The sequence below is a fragment of the Python bivittatus genome, unplaced genomic scaffold (genome assembly GCF_059951505.1).
Source record: "Python bivittatus isolate LINGU-HERP-01145 unplaced genomic scaffold, Pbiv_v1 ctg000020_np1212, whole genome shotgun sequence".
Classification (NCBI taxonomy): domain Eukaryota; kingdom Metazoa; phylum Chordata; class Lepidosauria; order Squamata; family Pythonidae; genus Python; species Python bivittatus.
In genome coordinates this window covers 91,737,328-91,750,860 of record NW_028277030.1, presented here as the reverse complement: position 1 = coordinate 91,750,860, position 13,533 = coordinate 91,737,328, and the positions used below count along the sequence as shown (strand labels likewise).

The following is a 13,533-nucleotide window of genomic DNA, read 5'->3' as shown; positions in this document are numbered from 1 at the left end:
CTTGATCTGTTTTTTCTTGAGAGCATGGCTGTGCAGGATGTATAAACAATTTTTCCATTAACAAAACAAAATAAAAAAAGTTCCCATCTAATTCAGGACTGGGGAGGAAAGGCAAAATTTGACAGGCACAAAGGAATGCTTGGGGTCTCTGAACTGAAAAATTTCAGTGAACAAAGACATAGCTCATTCTTTTTTTAAAAAATGAGCTTGGTTCCTGATGATTCCATGGACACATCCATGTAGTTTTTTTTTGCAACAGTACTGAAGTGTATTGCTGTTGCCTTTTCTCAGGAGGTATCTTCAGCTTCCCAGTGTAGTCTACAACTCTGGGATGTTCTGGTGGTCTCCCATCAAAGTACTAACTAGGTCAGACCCTGCTTAGGACCCCAGGGTCTTGTCACCTGCTCAGACAACCCTTATTTGGAATCTTGAAATCTCAGAAGAAAATTGCAATGACTTGAATCTAAATTACATTTATGTAACAAAGATTTCAAGCTCTCCAAAGTACTTCCTACTCGAGAAACTTGCTAATATGCAGTGTGTTTTCAGGAAAGCTTGGCCAGGTTGCAGCGAGCATTTGCACGGAAATGGGAGTTTATTTTTATGCAAGCAGAAGCACAAGCCAAGTGAGTTCCACTGACATTTTATTGCCAAATTTGTCATCCACCATCTTTCTAGGCATTTCAATTTATCTTTTTATGTTATTTATCTACCTCATCATCAACAGAGTGGACAAGAAAAGGGACAAGATAGAAAGAAAAATCCTTGATAGCCAGGAGAGAGCATTTTGGGATGTACACCGGCCAGTGGTATGTAATCAATGGATCTTTGTACTGTAAGCCCTAACACTCAAACGTGGTTTTGTAGTTAGTGTACAGCTTTGGAGATATATTCCCCTCCCTCCCTCCCTCCCTCCCTCCCTCTTTCTCTGATTATAAGATGGGCTCAGATTAAGCAATACAGTGATGCTATTAGATGGTACATGCTGACCCCAAAAAGTTAAAAATGACTGGAATCTCCCAAAACTTTTGTCTTATGTGACATCTCATGACATTTTGATCAATTTTTCCCTATTTTTTCTTAATAATGCAATGATTAAGTACTGTACAAAATAATGTAGTGGAAAAGGTTGCTGACCCCTCATGTTGGGCAAATTCAGATATAATTATTTTACTGACCAGCCAAAAACGTGTTGATTTCTGTGATGGAGCCAGAAAAAGAGTCACCCACTCATGTACTTGAGTGACTGAATGCTCAAGCTGGACTACTTATTTGGGTACCTGATACAGACAATTCCACAAGCATCTCTGTCTAGTCATGACATAACTTTAAATTAAACCTGTAATCATTTACTGCTTTTTGATGATGCTCTGCCCAAGGTCAGAGCAGCCATTCTGCATGTGCCTTCTTATGCATCAGATGCCAGTTCCTGTGTGGATATGTATTATCACAGTTCTTTTGAACAATAGCTATGATGATTTATCTTACACTTTATATTGGCTCACAACTGGTATAATATATAATGTCTAAAGTAACCAAACATCTAGCCATTTTCAGTATCACAACATGGTGATATTGTGCAAGATCTACCCTTAAAGCTGCTGGGAAGAGAAGCAGGGTAATTCAGGACTGCGTATAATAGCAGGTTAATTAGCTATTTGAATGGAAACTCAACTGGGAAATGCCTTGTTACTATTCAAAAAATAGTCTTTTGTCCCCTATTAATAAGCAAACAATTTAAAAAATAAAACTTCATAAAAACTGCATTTTCACTTTTTTGAAATGTGGGGTCATGTTTAGATGAGGAGAAAGTATTCATCGAAATAATTTTTTTCCACATTTTTTCCACATCCTGCTACTAATATTTCTCAGAATGACATTGACTGGGGGAAGCTAAATGGTAATATTAATAAATATTTAATTGAATTGAACTTTAAACCATTTACTTCTTGTCAATGCTTCTGAATATTGTGATTGTTAACATTTCTGTGGGGATGAGGATGATGAAGAGTGTTCATCTTTAAAAGATGGAAAGAAACTGGGGTGATTTTGTTTTTGATAAAGTACATGAAGCCATAAGATGCTACAGATGGTAAGTGGAATTCATGACAGCATCAGAAGAAAATCTGTTGAAAAGCCAAAGGACTGTGGCCAGAGTTTAAAGAAATAACCTGCACTTTCTGGAATATCTACAGCTAGACAACCAACATCTGTTCTGAGAGGTTTCAGATTAAGATCCAATATTTTGTTCACTTACACATTCTGCTAGATATTCTGGAAAATTACACAAACTTGTTTCACATGGAAATGTCATAAATAATTTAACTTGCTTCAGAAGCATGTATGATAAAGAATGTAACCGAAAGCTAGTATATAGTGGTTAAAGTGGTGGAATAAGACTTGGAAAACTCAGGTTCAAAGCCTGTTCATCTTCCTCTATACATGAAAGATATAAAGGTGAATGTCTGGATTAAAATAGGAAATAACTGCTTTAAGTGGTCCCTGGATAAAAAAATATGGGATATAAAATCAGTGAAATAAAATTAATTTTAAAAATGCAGAATGGACACAAGCATTCACAAGTCACTCCCCCCCCCCCAAATGTGCATCGTGGTATCACACGACTTATGTACTTGCATCAGCTGTCAGGAGGTAAATACCTAGGGATGGAGTTTGTGCTTTTATGTTTTGTGCTTATGTTTTCATTGTTCTAATATCACAGCTCACTATAGATGCCTAGGAAGATGGGGAAATATATGGAGAAATGTGGGTGTCATAGGATTAAGTTAACATAGCATTCACTTAGTAAATACCATCTGTATTCCCAACAGGGAGTGCACTAATTATCTATAAGCTTATTTATAATTATTACACCACCGTTTCTAATTTCTTAGCTTGGAACTTGTAATCTTCACACTCAATCCAAAACAAGCATATTGCCTGCTTGAATTCTTCTTCAGTTCAATTGTAATCTGAAATGAAAAAGAACCCATTCTTCCAACTGTGCACTGGCAATGTTTGCACAATACTTAGTTAAAGACTTAGTGGCTTGGTTAATTTTAAACCTGTCTTTTTTCTTTTCTTTTCTTTTCTTTTCTTTTCTTTTCTTTTCTTTTCTTTTCTTTTCTTTTCTTTTCTTTTCTTTTCTTTTCTTTTCTTTTCTCCCTCCCTCCCTCCCTCCCTCCCTCCCTTTCTTCTTCATTTGTTGTTCATATTCAGCCCATTTGGTTAGTTTATAGTTAGGTGTATTGTGCAAATGCTAAAAATAGCTCAGTCAGCAACCCACTGTGTTGTGTAAATGCAGTTTCTCATTTACAAGTTAACATTTCCATCCTCCTTTTCTCTGATCTTACCTAATATGGCAATTGTAAAGTAGAGGAAGCTGAAGTAATACTTATGGGGCTATGTCCCAGGCACTAAGAATACCGGGAAATGTCATCTTTCAAGGTCATTTAGATGTCCTGGTAGAGTTACATTTGTGGAGTTCTTGATGCTCTCTGAGCTTGGTTGCAGATGTTTCATTACCCAACTAGGTAACATCATCAGTGCAAGTGAGTGTGGGATTTGCTCCCTGTTTATATACAGTAAAATATATACATCCTGCCAGTGTAGGTGGGGGTATGGTTTCCTCCTTGGTGGTTCTTTGATTAAGGTATTGTTTTCTGCTTGATTGTTTGGTGATTATCCCTGCTTGTCTGGGTGTTGGCTCCTGGAGGGGATGTGTTCTGATCCTTTTGTTTCCTACACAGCTTTTTGTTGTCTCTTTTGAATGGTGTGTAAATATGGTTTATTTCTATGTGTCAAGAATTCCCTAGCATTTTTGGATTTGGCTTGGTCTAGGATGCTCACAGTTTCCCAACTGAAATTGTGGTTGAGTCCGTCCATGTGTTATGAGATTAAGGAATTTTCATTGTGTCTTCTGACTGCTAATGGGTGTTCATGGATGCGCTCTGCTAGTCTTCTGACTGATTATCCTACATAGTGGCTGTTACAGTCCTTATACTGTATGTTGTAGATAACTCTTGTTTTTTCTTCTTGGGCTACTGGGTCTTTTGGTTTATGTAAGATGTTTTGAAGGGCTTTAGTTGGTTTGTGAGTTTGTGAGTTTGCTTGTGGTTTAATTGGTTTGTGAGTAGAGTTACATTTTTCTAGGGTCTCTAGTACCTTGGCTGTCGCTGAAGAAATGGCAGGAAGAGGGGAGAGAAAGCTATCTTTTCCCTTTGTCTCCATCGCTATTGTTGCCACAGCTAGATGTTAGGAAGGAAAATGCTGTATGCTGTAGCTATCACTACAGTATTAGAAAATTAGGAGTGAGTAAAGGGTTTGAGGAAGGCATGAGCTCTGGGGGCGGGGTGTGTGCATGTGTTAATCCTCTTTGTCCTCCCAGTGACATCATCTGGACTGTGACAGGCTCTTGGGTTGCTAAAAATAGCTGGCTTGAGAAATACCTGAGCTATTTGTGACTTTTGAGTAAATATCCTTAGTTATTCAAGCTGTATCCTGAATCATGCATTGGGAAGGTGGGTTTCTCTCAAATGAACTGTATGCTATGCATATTTACAAACATGTTTGCCTTATTAGGTACTATTTCCAATATTATCAGCTGGATCTAGAAGAGTCCCCTTATGGAAAGATTGTCTGCATCTGGAAGATGCCAGTCTTCCTGATCTGTATTCATACACAAAATTAGCAAGCTCATTAGATTGAGGGAGACAGCATCAGTCAAGGAAGATATGCAAACCCTAATAAAATGAAACAGTATAAGTGAAAGATTAAAAAGTAATGGCCTGTATAAGTTACCTCTCTTTTCTAGTCTTCTACTTTTATAAGAATAAATAGTATGTATGAGAGTGAGTAGGGATAGTTGTGTGTTCAAGGGTGTGGATCTGTTTATCTGCATATAATTTTTGGTATGGGAATAGCCATTGGGTGGAAGGTTGTATGTTTCCATGTGAATGTAAGACTTATGAAGGGAAGATATACTTGAGTGAGTAGAGGTTGTATGTATATATGTATATATTGCCAGGATGGAAGTTGCGGCAGGCAGATTGTGTTTGTTTCATAGTACAGGTAATCCTCATATAGCAACCACAATTGGAACTGGCAACTTGGTTGTTAAGTGAAGCAGTCATTAAGTGAAACCATGACTGTGGTTATGATTTTACTTCAGCTTTCCTTTGCTTTACAGACCTATCAAGGATTGGTTGTAAAGTTACTTTTTCATCACTGTTATAACTGCAGGCAGTCACTAAATGAGGCAGCCACTAAACAAGGACTACCTTTATGTGTGGGTGTGTCTGTGTATTCAGTTGCATGGTGGAAGGTATATCTCCAGGGTCTCAGACGTTACCTTGGGCAGAAGGTCAGGGAAAGAATTTAACTCCAAGTTCAGCTCCCCACTGGGAAGGCAGCACAAAGTGTCGGGCATACAGATTCTGAGAGCTGGAGTATCAACTTAACTAGAAGCCATCTAGTAGGGAAGGTTGGAGCAAATAACATCTATGCAAATCATCTGTGATTAACAAAAGGAGCATGGCGGGCCTAAAAGGGGACTGCAGAGGAAAACATCTAGTGTTAGTTGTACTATAATACCTACTGTTATGCTAAAGGAGGTACTAACTTAAAATCATATCATGTCCAGGCTGTGACATTCCCGCACAGAGTATCTAAATTAGTTTGCAAAACCTTCCCCTGAACCACTGGCTTATAAAGCAGCGACTGCAACAAGAAGGCTTAATTAAATTCAATGAAGCAATTAGAAATGCATGCTGTTTAAATGAAAAACAGATGCTTTATGGTTACTGATGGGAGCTGTGGATCAATACCTCTATATTTATCTGGTATTTGATTATAACATTTAATCATGGAATCATGAAATTGGAAGGGGCCTTTTAGGTCATCAGGTCTAACATCTTCCTCAATGCCAGAAGCCAAATTAAAGATTTTTAATAGAAAGCTGTCCAGCCTCTACTTGAACACACTCAGTGAAGATAAGGCCACTTTTCTGGATAATTGGTTCCACTGTCACTGCTCTTACTGTCAAATTTTTTAAAACTTCTCATCCAGTCAGAATTTGTCTTCTTGTAGCTGAAATCCATTTTTCCATGTCTTGCACTTAGAACAATAGCATTAAGGACACCTAGAACAACCTTTACCTTCTCCTTTGTGATGTTGATGGAGATATGTGAGGAGTGCTGTTGTGTCCCTCATTGGTCTCCTGTTCTCATGGCTAAATATCCCAGCTCCTGCAGTTTCCTCAAACAATGTAATTTCTAGTTCCCCGATTAACCTAACTGATCTTCTCTGAATCTCCTCCAAGTAGTCTGAATGCTTCTTAAAGTATAGTGCTAAAATCTAGACACAGAACTCAAGGTGGGATCTGATCAATGCAGAATAAAATGGAACTATTATTTCTTGTCCTTTGGAAGCCATCATACTGTTCATACATCCTGAAGTTCTACTTGCCTTTTTTGCAGCTGTATCATGCTGCTGACACTTACTCAGTTTGCAGTCAGTTATTATTCCAAAATTGATTTACAAGCACTTTATTACCAAACTAGGTATCCCAGATCCTACACCTATGCATCTGATTCCTGTTTTCTGTGCGAAGAACTTTGCAAGTCTCTTGAATTTCATTCTTTATTTTCACCTATTTCTCTATCCTATCAAGATCATTTTAAACTGTATTTCTGTCTTCTAGTCTGTTAGCTATTTCTTGCTTCTTGTTATCACTCTTACCCACAGGGACAATTCCTTTGCTTCTCTTCCCTATGGAGAGTTGCTTCTTCTGTCAGCTCATGTTGTAGCACTTCCTTTGTTTGTTTGATAAACCTTTATCCTCGTGAGCTGAAGTATGGTCATTTGTTGCTATAGTTCTTACTTCTTCTTCAAGCACAGCTGCAAATTTATATTTCCTGCAAACATAAGCCAGATTGTTTTCAGGCAAGAACATAAACATACCACAAGGCATGCAAGTCATAGCTGCAGATACCTTTCAGTAACTTCAGGTTTATTTCATAAGACATCACCAGTAGGAGGCCTCCTACTCCTCCTGATTCTTGTTCATCTCCTTCCCTTCTTCTTGTTCCCGTCTCAGGTTTTCCAGTGAGGGAAAGTTTGTAAGGGATTTCCCATAAACTCTCTTGCTGGTGGACTTCCATTTACTCTCTCCATTCACTCATCCAGTAAATAAAATGTATGTCTTGTTTTACAATAGATGAAATAGCTGCTTTTAAAACAAACAAGGAAAACACTGGGTTTCTATGATAGAAGCACTAATGGATATAGGACTTTTATTTACATTTGGGTGTTTGCGTATATATGCACACAGGTGCACAAACACACAAACATGTCATCATGAAGGGTAATTTTATACAGATAACTATATAAGAAAATCATGATACTGTAAATATTCGTAGAGTACAAATCAGATCGTATTGGCTGCTTGTTGTGCTTGTAGGGGGTTCATGGGAACTGAAGTCTAATAACACCTGGAAGATTTATGTGAGGCCAGCTTGGGTTCATGAGACCATTCCCTAGCTGAAACCATTCCAGCAAACTGTGGAAGCAAACAGGATACAATTAAGTTGGTTGTGGGTTAAGAACTGTTCATAATCAAGGTGTATAGTTTTAATCATAGTTATAGAGCAATAAGACCCCTTCTGTTCAACAGAGCTAATTGTGAGTAATTATGTATAAGTTTTAGAATAACCTTGGAGCAAAAATACTGAATTTAAAGTTTCTTTTAATTGCAATCCTAATATAAAGCAATCATACTTATGTACGTTATATTTTTAGCCTGGATGTGTAAATACGACTGAAGTTGATATTAAAAAGTCTTCAAGAATGAGAAATCCTCACAAAACAAGAAAGGTATGTTCTTACCTTTAGTAATTATTACATATAAACACATTTTGTTTTTCCTTACACTGAAGACATCCATTATAATAGTTCTGGGTATGTACGGTGATAGAAAGCTCTTTTTAAAAATGGAAACAGGCTTGGGTTTATTCTAGTTGCAAGTGTTTTTTTTTTTTTAATGGAATGAATGTTCTTATGTTCTAAAAAATTATTCTCCAGCCCCTTGAGAAATACACTAACCATTGCCAGCTCTTGATCTTGATTAAGCAAACTGAACACTTTTTCAGATAACAGAAACTGCTGTGGATAGTCACAGTAGGACCCATTCCATGTTCCTCTTCTGTGAGAGCAAATGTAACATTGGTGCTTAGAACATGACCTTTCAATAAACTGTTTCTTCACTTGTGACTCAAATCTCATCTCTATCCTGTTCATCAAGAACAGATGAATTTAATGATGAATCTCACCATCATGAACAACTGCTAGAACATCAGGAACTGTGGTGTCCGATATGACTAGTGGCCACTTGGTCAGATATTGTTGCATGAATATTTTTAGTATTCATAAAATTTTTCTGGCAATATTAACTGCACATCTGAAACAAGTATTGCATATGTGAGTTCCAACAATAAGGCTACATAACTGCAGCAGAGGAACTGGACCTTGATTTAGTCTTTGAAGGAAAACTAATCCTCCTTTTTAAACAAAATTAGAAAATGCAGTGACAGAGAGAGATTCCCAACCCTAGCTACAAAGGTATCCAACTTCAGAATGAAAAAGTGGTGACATTTGCAAATATTAAAATTAAAACTGCATGTTTGTCACTGGATTAGAATTTCACTGTATTGTATGTTTTTCAATGAAAGAAGATGGCAATCCAAAATGCAATGTGGTTCAATTAAAATATTAGTGTTTAAGCCAATAATCAGCTTTGTTACAGTAGGTTATAATGACATTTTGGCTGCTGTATATGTAAAAGAGTTGTGCCAAGAATTAGTCACATCTCAAATGTCTGGCATACTCTGAAGATGTATACAAATAATAGTCCATCACAGCACTTGTAACTATTAAAAAATAAGTCCACAAGCACAACAGCTGTTTCTGGATCTCTAGATAGATAGAAACACCCCTACACATCTTCCTTTTTGATTTAAGTAAAAATACAAAAAACAAAAAACAAAAAAACAAAGCACAGAAAAGGAGTAAGAAACAGTAAACCAAAGAACTTTAAGATATGAGATAAGAAAAGGACATCCACTTAAATCTGTTAATACCAACATCATTCACTGTACTTTTCTGTCCTTGAAAACTATACTTCTTTCCCTTACGTTCATTCACTGCTTTATGCATTGCTCTTTGTTCCTTGAACTTCCACTTTCTTTCTGTCTCAGGAATTCATCCAACAGACTTGCTCAGTCTTCCACTTTATTCAACCCATTCACCCTACCTTCAAACATTTGTTTGCAATTCTACCTCATTCATTCTGTTTATATGATCAAGCCACCTCAACATACTTCCTGAATTCTGATCATTCATATTTCTATTCAATTGGCATTTATTTTGCACTCATTAATTCTTCACCCTATCTCTTCTTGTTTCTCCACACATGCTTCCTAAGTACCCCATTCCTACTTCATTCAACTTACTTTTATGTTTCCCCTAACATACCCATCTCTCACTCTCATATCACAAAGTTGGCAGAAACATAACAGTGTACTTCTTTTGTCATTCATTCTTTACAACTGACCATATGCCTCTCTACCAGCATTTGCCCATCTTAAAATTTCTCTATCCATTTCTTATCTTTAGAATGTGTTGTACCAAGATACACACAATTTATCTATTTACTTTAATTTTTTACCCTTTATGTATACCTTATAATAGTACATTTCATTTTGCCTGTTAAATTTCTTGATCTTTGATATGTTAATGTTCAGACCATATTCCTTGTTGCATTCTACATTCTCTCTAACTTTCATTGCAGTTCATTTGGGTTCTGAGCCAACATCTTGGCATCATCTGCACATCAAAGTATACACATAATCAACAGAATTCTAATACCACCCCAGACATTCCTTATATATTTATCCATAAGTACACTAAACAACCCAAAGAACCATTACACATCATTCTCTTACTCCCTGACCAATGTTGAACTAATTGCTAAGCATTTCATTTATTTTCTTTATTTCTTTTATATATTGCATTCAATAGCCAACCTTCAATTCCATATTCAAGCCTATTTACTTACATGGCTTCTCTAAATCAACAAACATACAATAAACTTATTCACATTCTGATACTTTTCAGTGACTTGGTGACGAGTAAAAATCTGATCTGCACACCTCTTAGCTAGTATAAAACTGCACTGTATTTATTGTGTTTCTCATACTTTTTCAGTCTGAATTCTGCCAAACTCCTTCTGAAGCATACTTAACAAACCAGTCCCCCTGTCATTGTTGCATTCATTGTTGCTACTTTTCCTTTTGTATAGGAAAGAGTAAGAGCATTTTTCCAGTCATCAGACACATATGCAGTCCTCACGCACTGTTAAACAAGTAACACATCCTCTTCATAAGCAAGCCACATCCATATTTTTACATTTCTTCAGCAGCCTTATCATTTTGCAGCATTCTCAGGGCATGTATTACTCTTGTTTTTCTTAAACACTAGCATTGATAGAATTCTTTTCAGTTTCATTCTTCAAGATATCATTATTATCTCCATACAAAATTCTAAACTACACCTTCAAGGATTTCAGGTTCATCCCAAATAATTTCATCACTTTATCACTTTATAAGTAAATTTAATTCCATCCCACAATTTCCAAAACAATTTTTATTTACATCAAAATCTCTGCATTTTCTCTCCCTCTTTTAATCTTTAATGAGTCTTATCTCTCTTTACATTCTTTGCAACCATATTTTTCTCCATCTTATATAGTATCTTTCACCATGTATTGCAACATTCATTGTCTTAATATACACCACATCCTCTTTCACATCACTATTCTACCAAGCATTTTTATACTTCCTGTTAGTATAATTCTCACATACATTTGTAGCTCCTTATGATATAATTGCTTTTCTTTTGATGTAAGTGGCTTTTAAATCCTCTTTCCTCATGTTTATTTTCCATTCATTTTGTTGGGAGATTTAGCTTCCAATACTTTTTCAGGCAACTTTGATCATAAACAACCAAACCAAGCATGCCTTTTGATTCATTCCTTTTCTATGTGTACCCATGAATAGATTTATGCTTAAACCATGCATTTTAACATAAATATAACTTAAATGCTTCTCCTCATAACCACTGATGGGAACTGTCAGTCATAGAGTGGAAATATTGATGAGTTGTGCATTCATCCACCTGTATTACATCCTCCTTTGGAGGAAAATGTCTTGTTCAGTAGCAAAGCTTATGCTTTGTATGTGAAAAACCCTACATTCACCCCCAGAATCTCCAAACAGGGCTGGGAAAAGTCAAACATTAAAGTCTGAAGATCTCCTGCTAGTCAAGGCAGAGAGATAGACCAGTGGCCTGACTCCAAGTAGTTCAGCTTCCTGAGATCACTTAGTTGGCTGAATTATAAAGAAGATCACATTATACCAACACAAGAGCATTCACCAGAGATCATAGTTATGTACTGGCATCCTTTAACTTAACTCATACCTGGAAACAGAAAATAGTGAAACAGGTCTTACAATTTACAGTGTGTGTGTATTAGTATGTTTATGTATGTGAAGTTCCACCTTCCCACCAATTTAACACAACGTGGTTACCCAACTGCGTGCACTGTTAATTTGCCTGTGCATAGCAAAACACTGTCTATGTATTAACATCTCTCTTCTGCATTTATATGCAGTCTGTTTATGGATTACAGAATGATATTCGAAGTCATAGTCCTACACACACACCAGTGCCCGAAACAAAACCTCCCACAGAAGAGCAATTGTGTCAAGAGGTTTGTGAGACTATATGTATTTCATTTATTTATCCATGTAACAAAACTAAATGCTGAACTTATGGTATCCTGAAAAATCAAAGTAGCTTGTCTATAAAACAAGTTATACTGTATATTATTTTAAATGAATGGCTGGAATATTTTGAAAATATCAGAACCGAATGAACTGTGCCATTCTGTCAGAATACATGGCAATTCAGATCCATTGTGAACTAACGTAACTCAGGGGGCTCCCAGCCTCTCAGTCTGATGTTGCTTTGTGAAGATAGGACAGGAGCATCAGCTGAGTGTGTTGGAAGCAAATGGGGGAAACAGATAGGAGAGAAAGGGAATGTCTCTCTGAGAATAGCATTGTTTCCAGGAGTTGATTCATGACACACACTATTCTCAGACAGATACTTCCTTCTCTTTCCTGTTTGCACTTCCCTCACTTATTCCTGCCTGTCTCATGGTTGGTGTAGCGCTCCGAACTCCAAGGTATGCTGGCTGGGGAGGGCTTAGAATGAGGAGAAACTGCCCTTCCTGCGAGCCCAGAGGATTCTGTGTGCCCCAGTTATTCCCATGGAACAATCCTTAGGCCCATGAACCAGACATGATTTATTGCAAACCCAATACTTCAAGAATTTTCCATGAGCTACAAAGTCATGTGGACTGCTGACATTTTTTTAGGGTACGATCCAACCCTACTTACATACTTGAACTTCTCAGTGATTTCTAGGCAAGAGGGTTTAGCCAAGGACAGATTCAGCAGGATTCCAAATTGCACAGCCTTGCTTTGAATCCTGATTTTAATAAATATTATGGAACACGTCTGTATGTATGATTGTAGGGGTGGTGAAGGGGGGCCTCTTAGATTGATGGCAGAAACTACCCACAGCTAAATACATTTGGATTCTTTTTGTTTTAATGGGAGTTTTAAGGATGTGGATCAGGCAAAATCCCCATCCTCTTGGATTTAATGGCAAAAGTCCTTTCAGTATTATTGGCTGAGAACTGCACTAATAAAAGGTCTTTATCTGAGCTTCTCTTAGCTTAACTTATAAACAGCTCAAGGCACAAGCTCTCATGGCTTAGCATGGGTTCATATGAAATGCTCTGTTTTTCTCAGGCCAAATTTATCTCTGTTTACTCAAACATTAGACCGCTTTTACCAGTTGTTTGTTTTTTGCCTTTTGTAGATAAAATATTGGCAAATACAGCTAGACAGACATCGGTTAAAAATGTCAAAAGTTGCCGAAAGGTATGTATATTACTATGAATTTTTTAAAGCTGATAAGCTGCCATGAAAAAAAAAATGGGAGGAGGAGGGGCAATTATTAAATAAATGATTCCAACATAACTGGCAAAAATGTATTTAGTTAGGCCCTTACTCTGAAAAAATAGGTTCTTAACACTGTTTATAATAAATGCATTGTAAAACTGTTGGCTAATTTTGTTTTTCTAGTCTATTAACTTATACTGAGCAGTATGTGGAATATGACCCTTTTCTGGTGCTGCCTGATCCTTCTAATCCTTGGTTATCAGATGATACTACTTTCTGGGAAACAGAAGCAAGGTATGTTGGATGTGAATTTGCTCTTCCTTTCAAATAAATAGCAGATCTTCAGCCAGATTCCAAGTCAAGAAGGAGAGATAATATTTTTTACAATATTCCCCTGGTAAAGGTTTTCCCTAGTAAAGGACAATCAAGGATTGCAGCTTGGACACAG

General features: G+C 36.9%; 1 protein-coding gene across 2 annotated transcripts in view; it reads left to right on the top strand.

Moving 5' to 3' along the window:
• Nucleotides 1–13,533, top strand: part of RGS7 (regulator of G protein signaling 7) — a 177,506-nt gene that overhangs the window by 146,264 nt on the left and 17,709 nt on the right. For both annotated transcript variants that reach the window (XM_088143962.1, XM_088143954.1), the window contains exons 8-13: nucleotides 550–626; nucleotides 728–809; nucleotides 7,798–7,872; nucleotides 11,726–11,824; nucleotides 13,003–13,064; nucleotides 13,269–13,379. In XM_088143962.1, coding sequence (XP_088000088.1) covers nucleotides 550–626; nucleotides 728–809; nucleotides 7,798–7,872; nucleotides 11,726–11,824; nucleotides 13,003–13,064; nucleotides 13,269–13,379 — 506 coding nt within the window. The remainder of the gene's footprint in view (nucleotides 1–549; nucleotides 627–727; nucleotides 810–7,797; nucleotides 7,873–11,725; nucleotides 11,825–13,002; nucleotides 13,065–13,268; nucleotides 13,380–13,533) is intronic.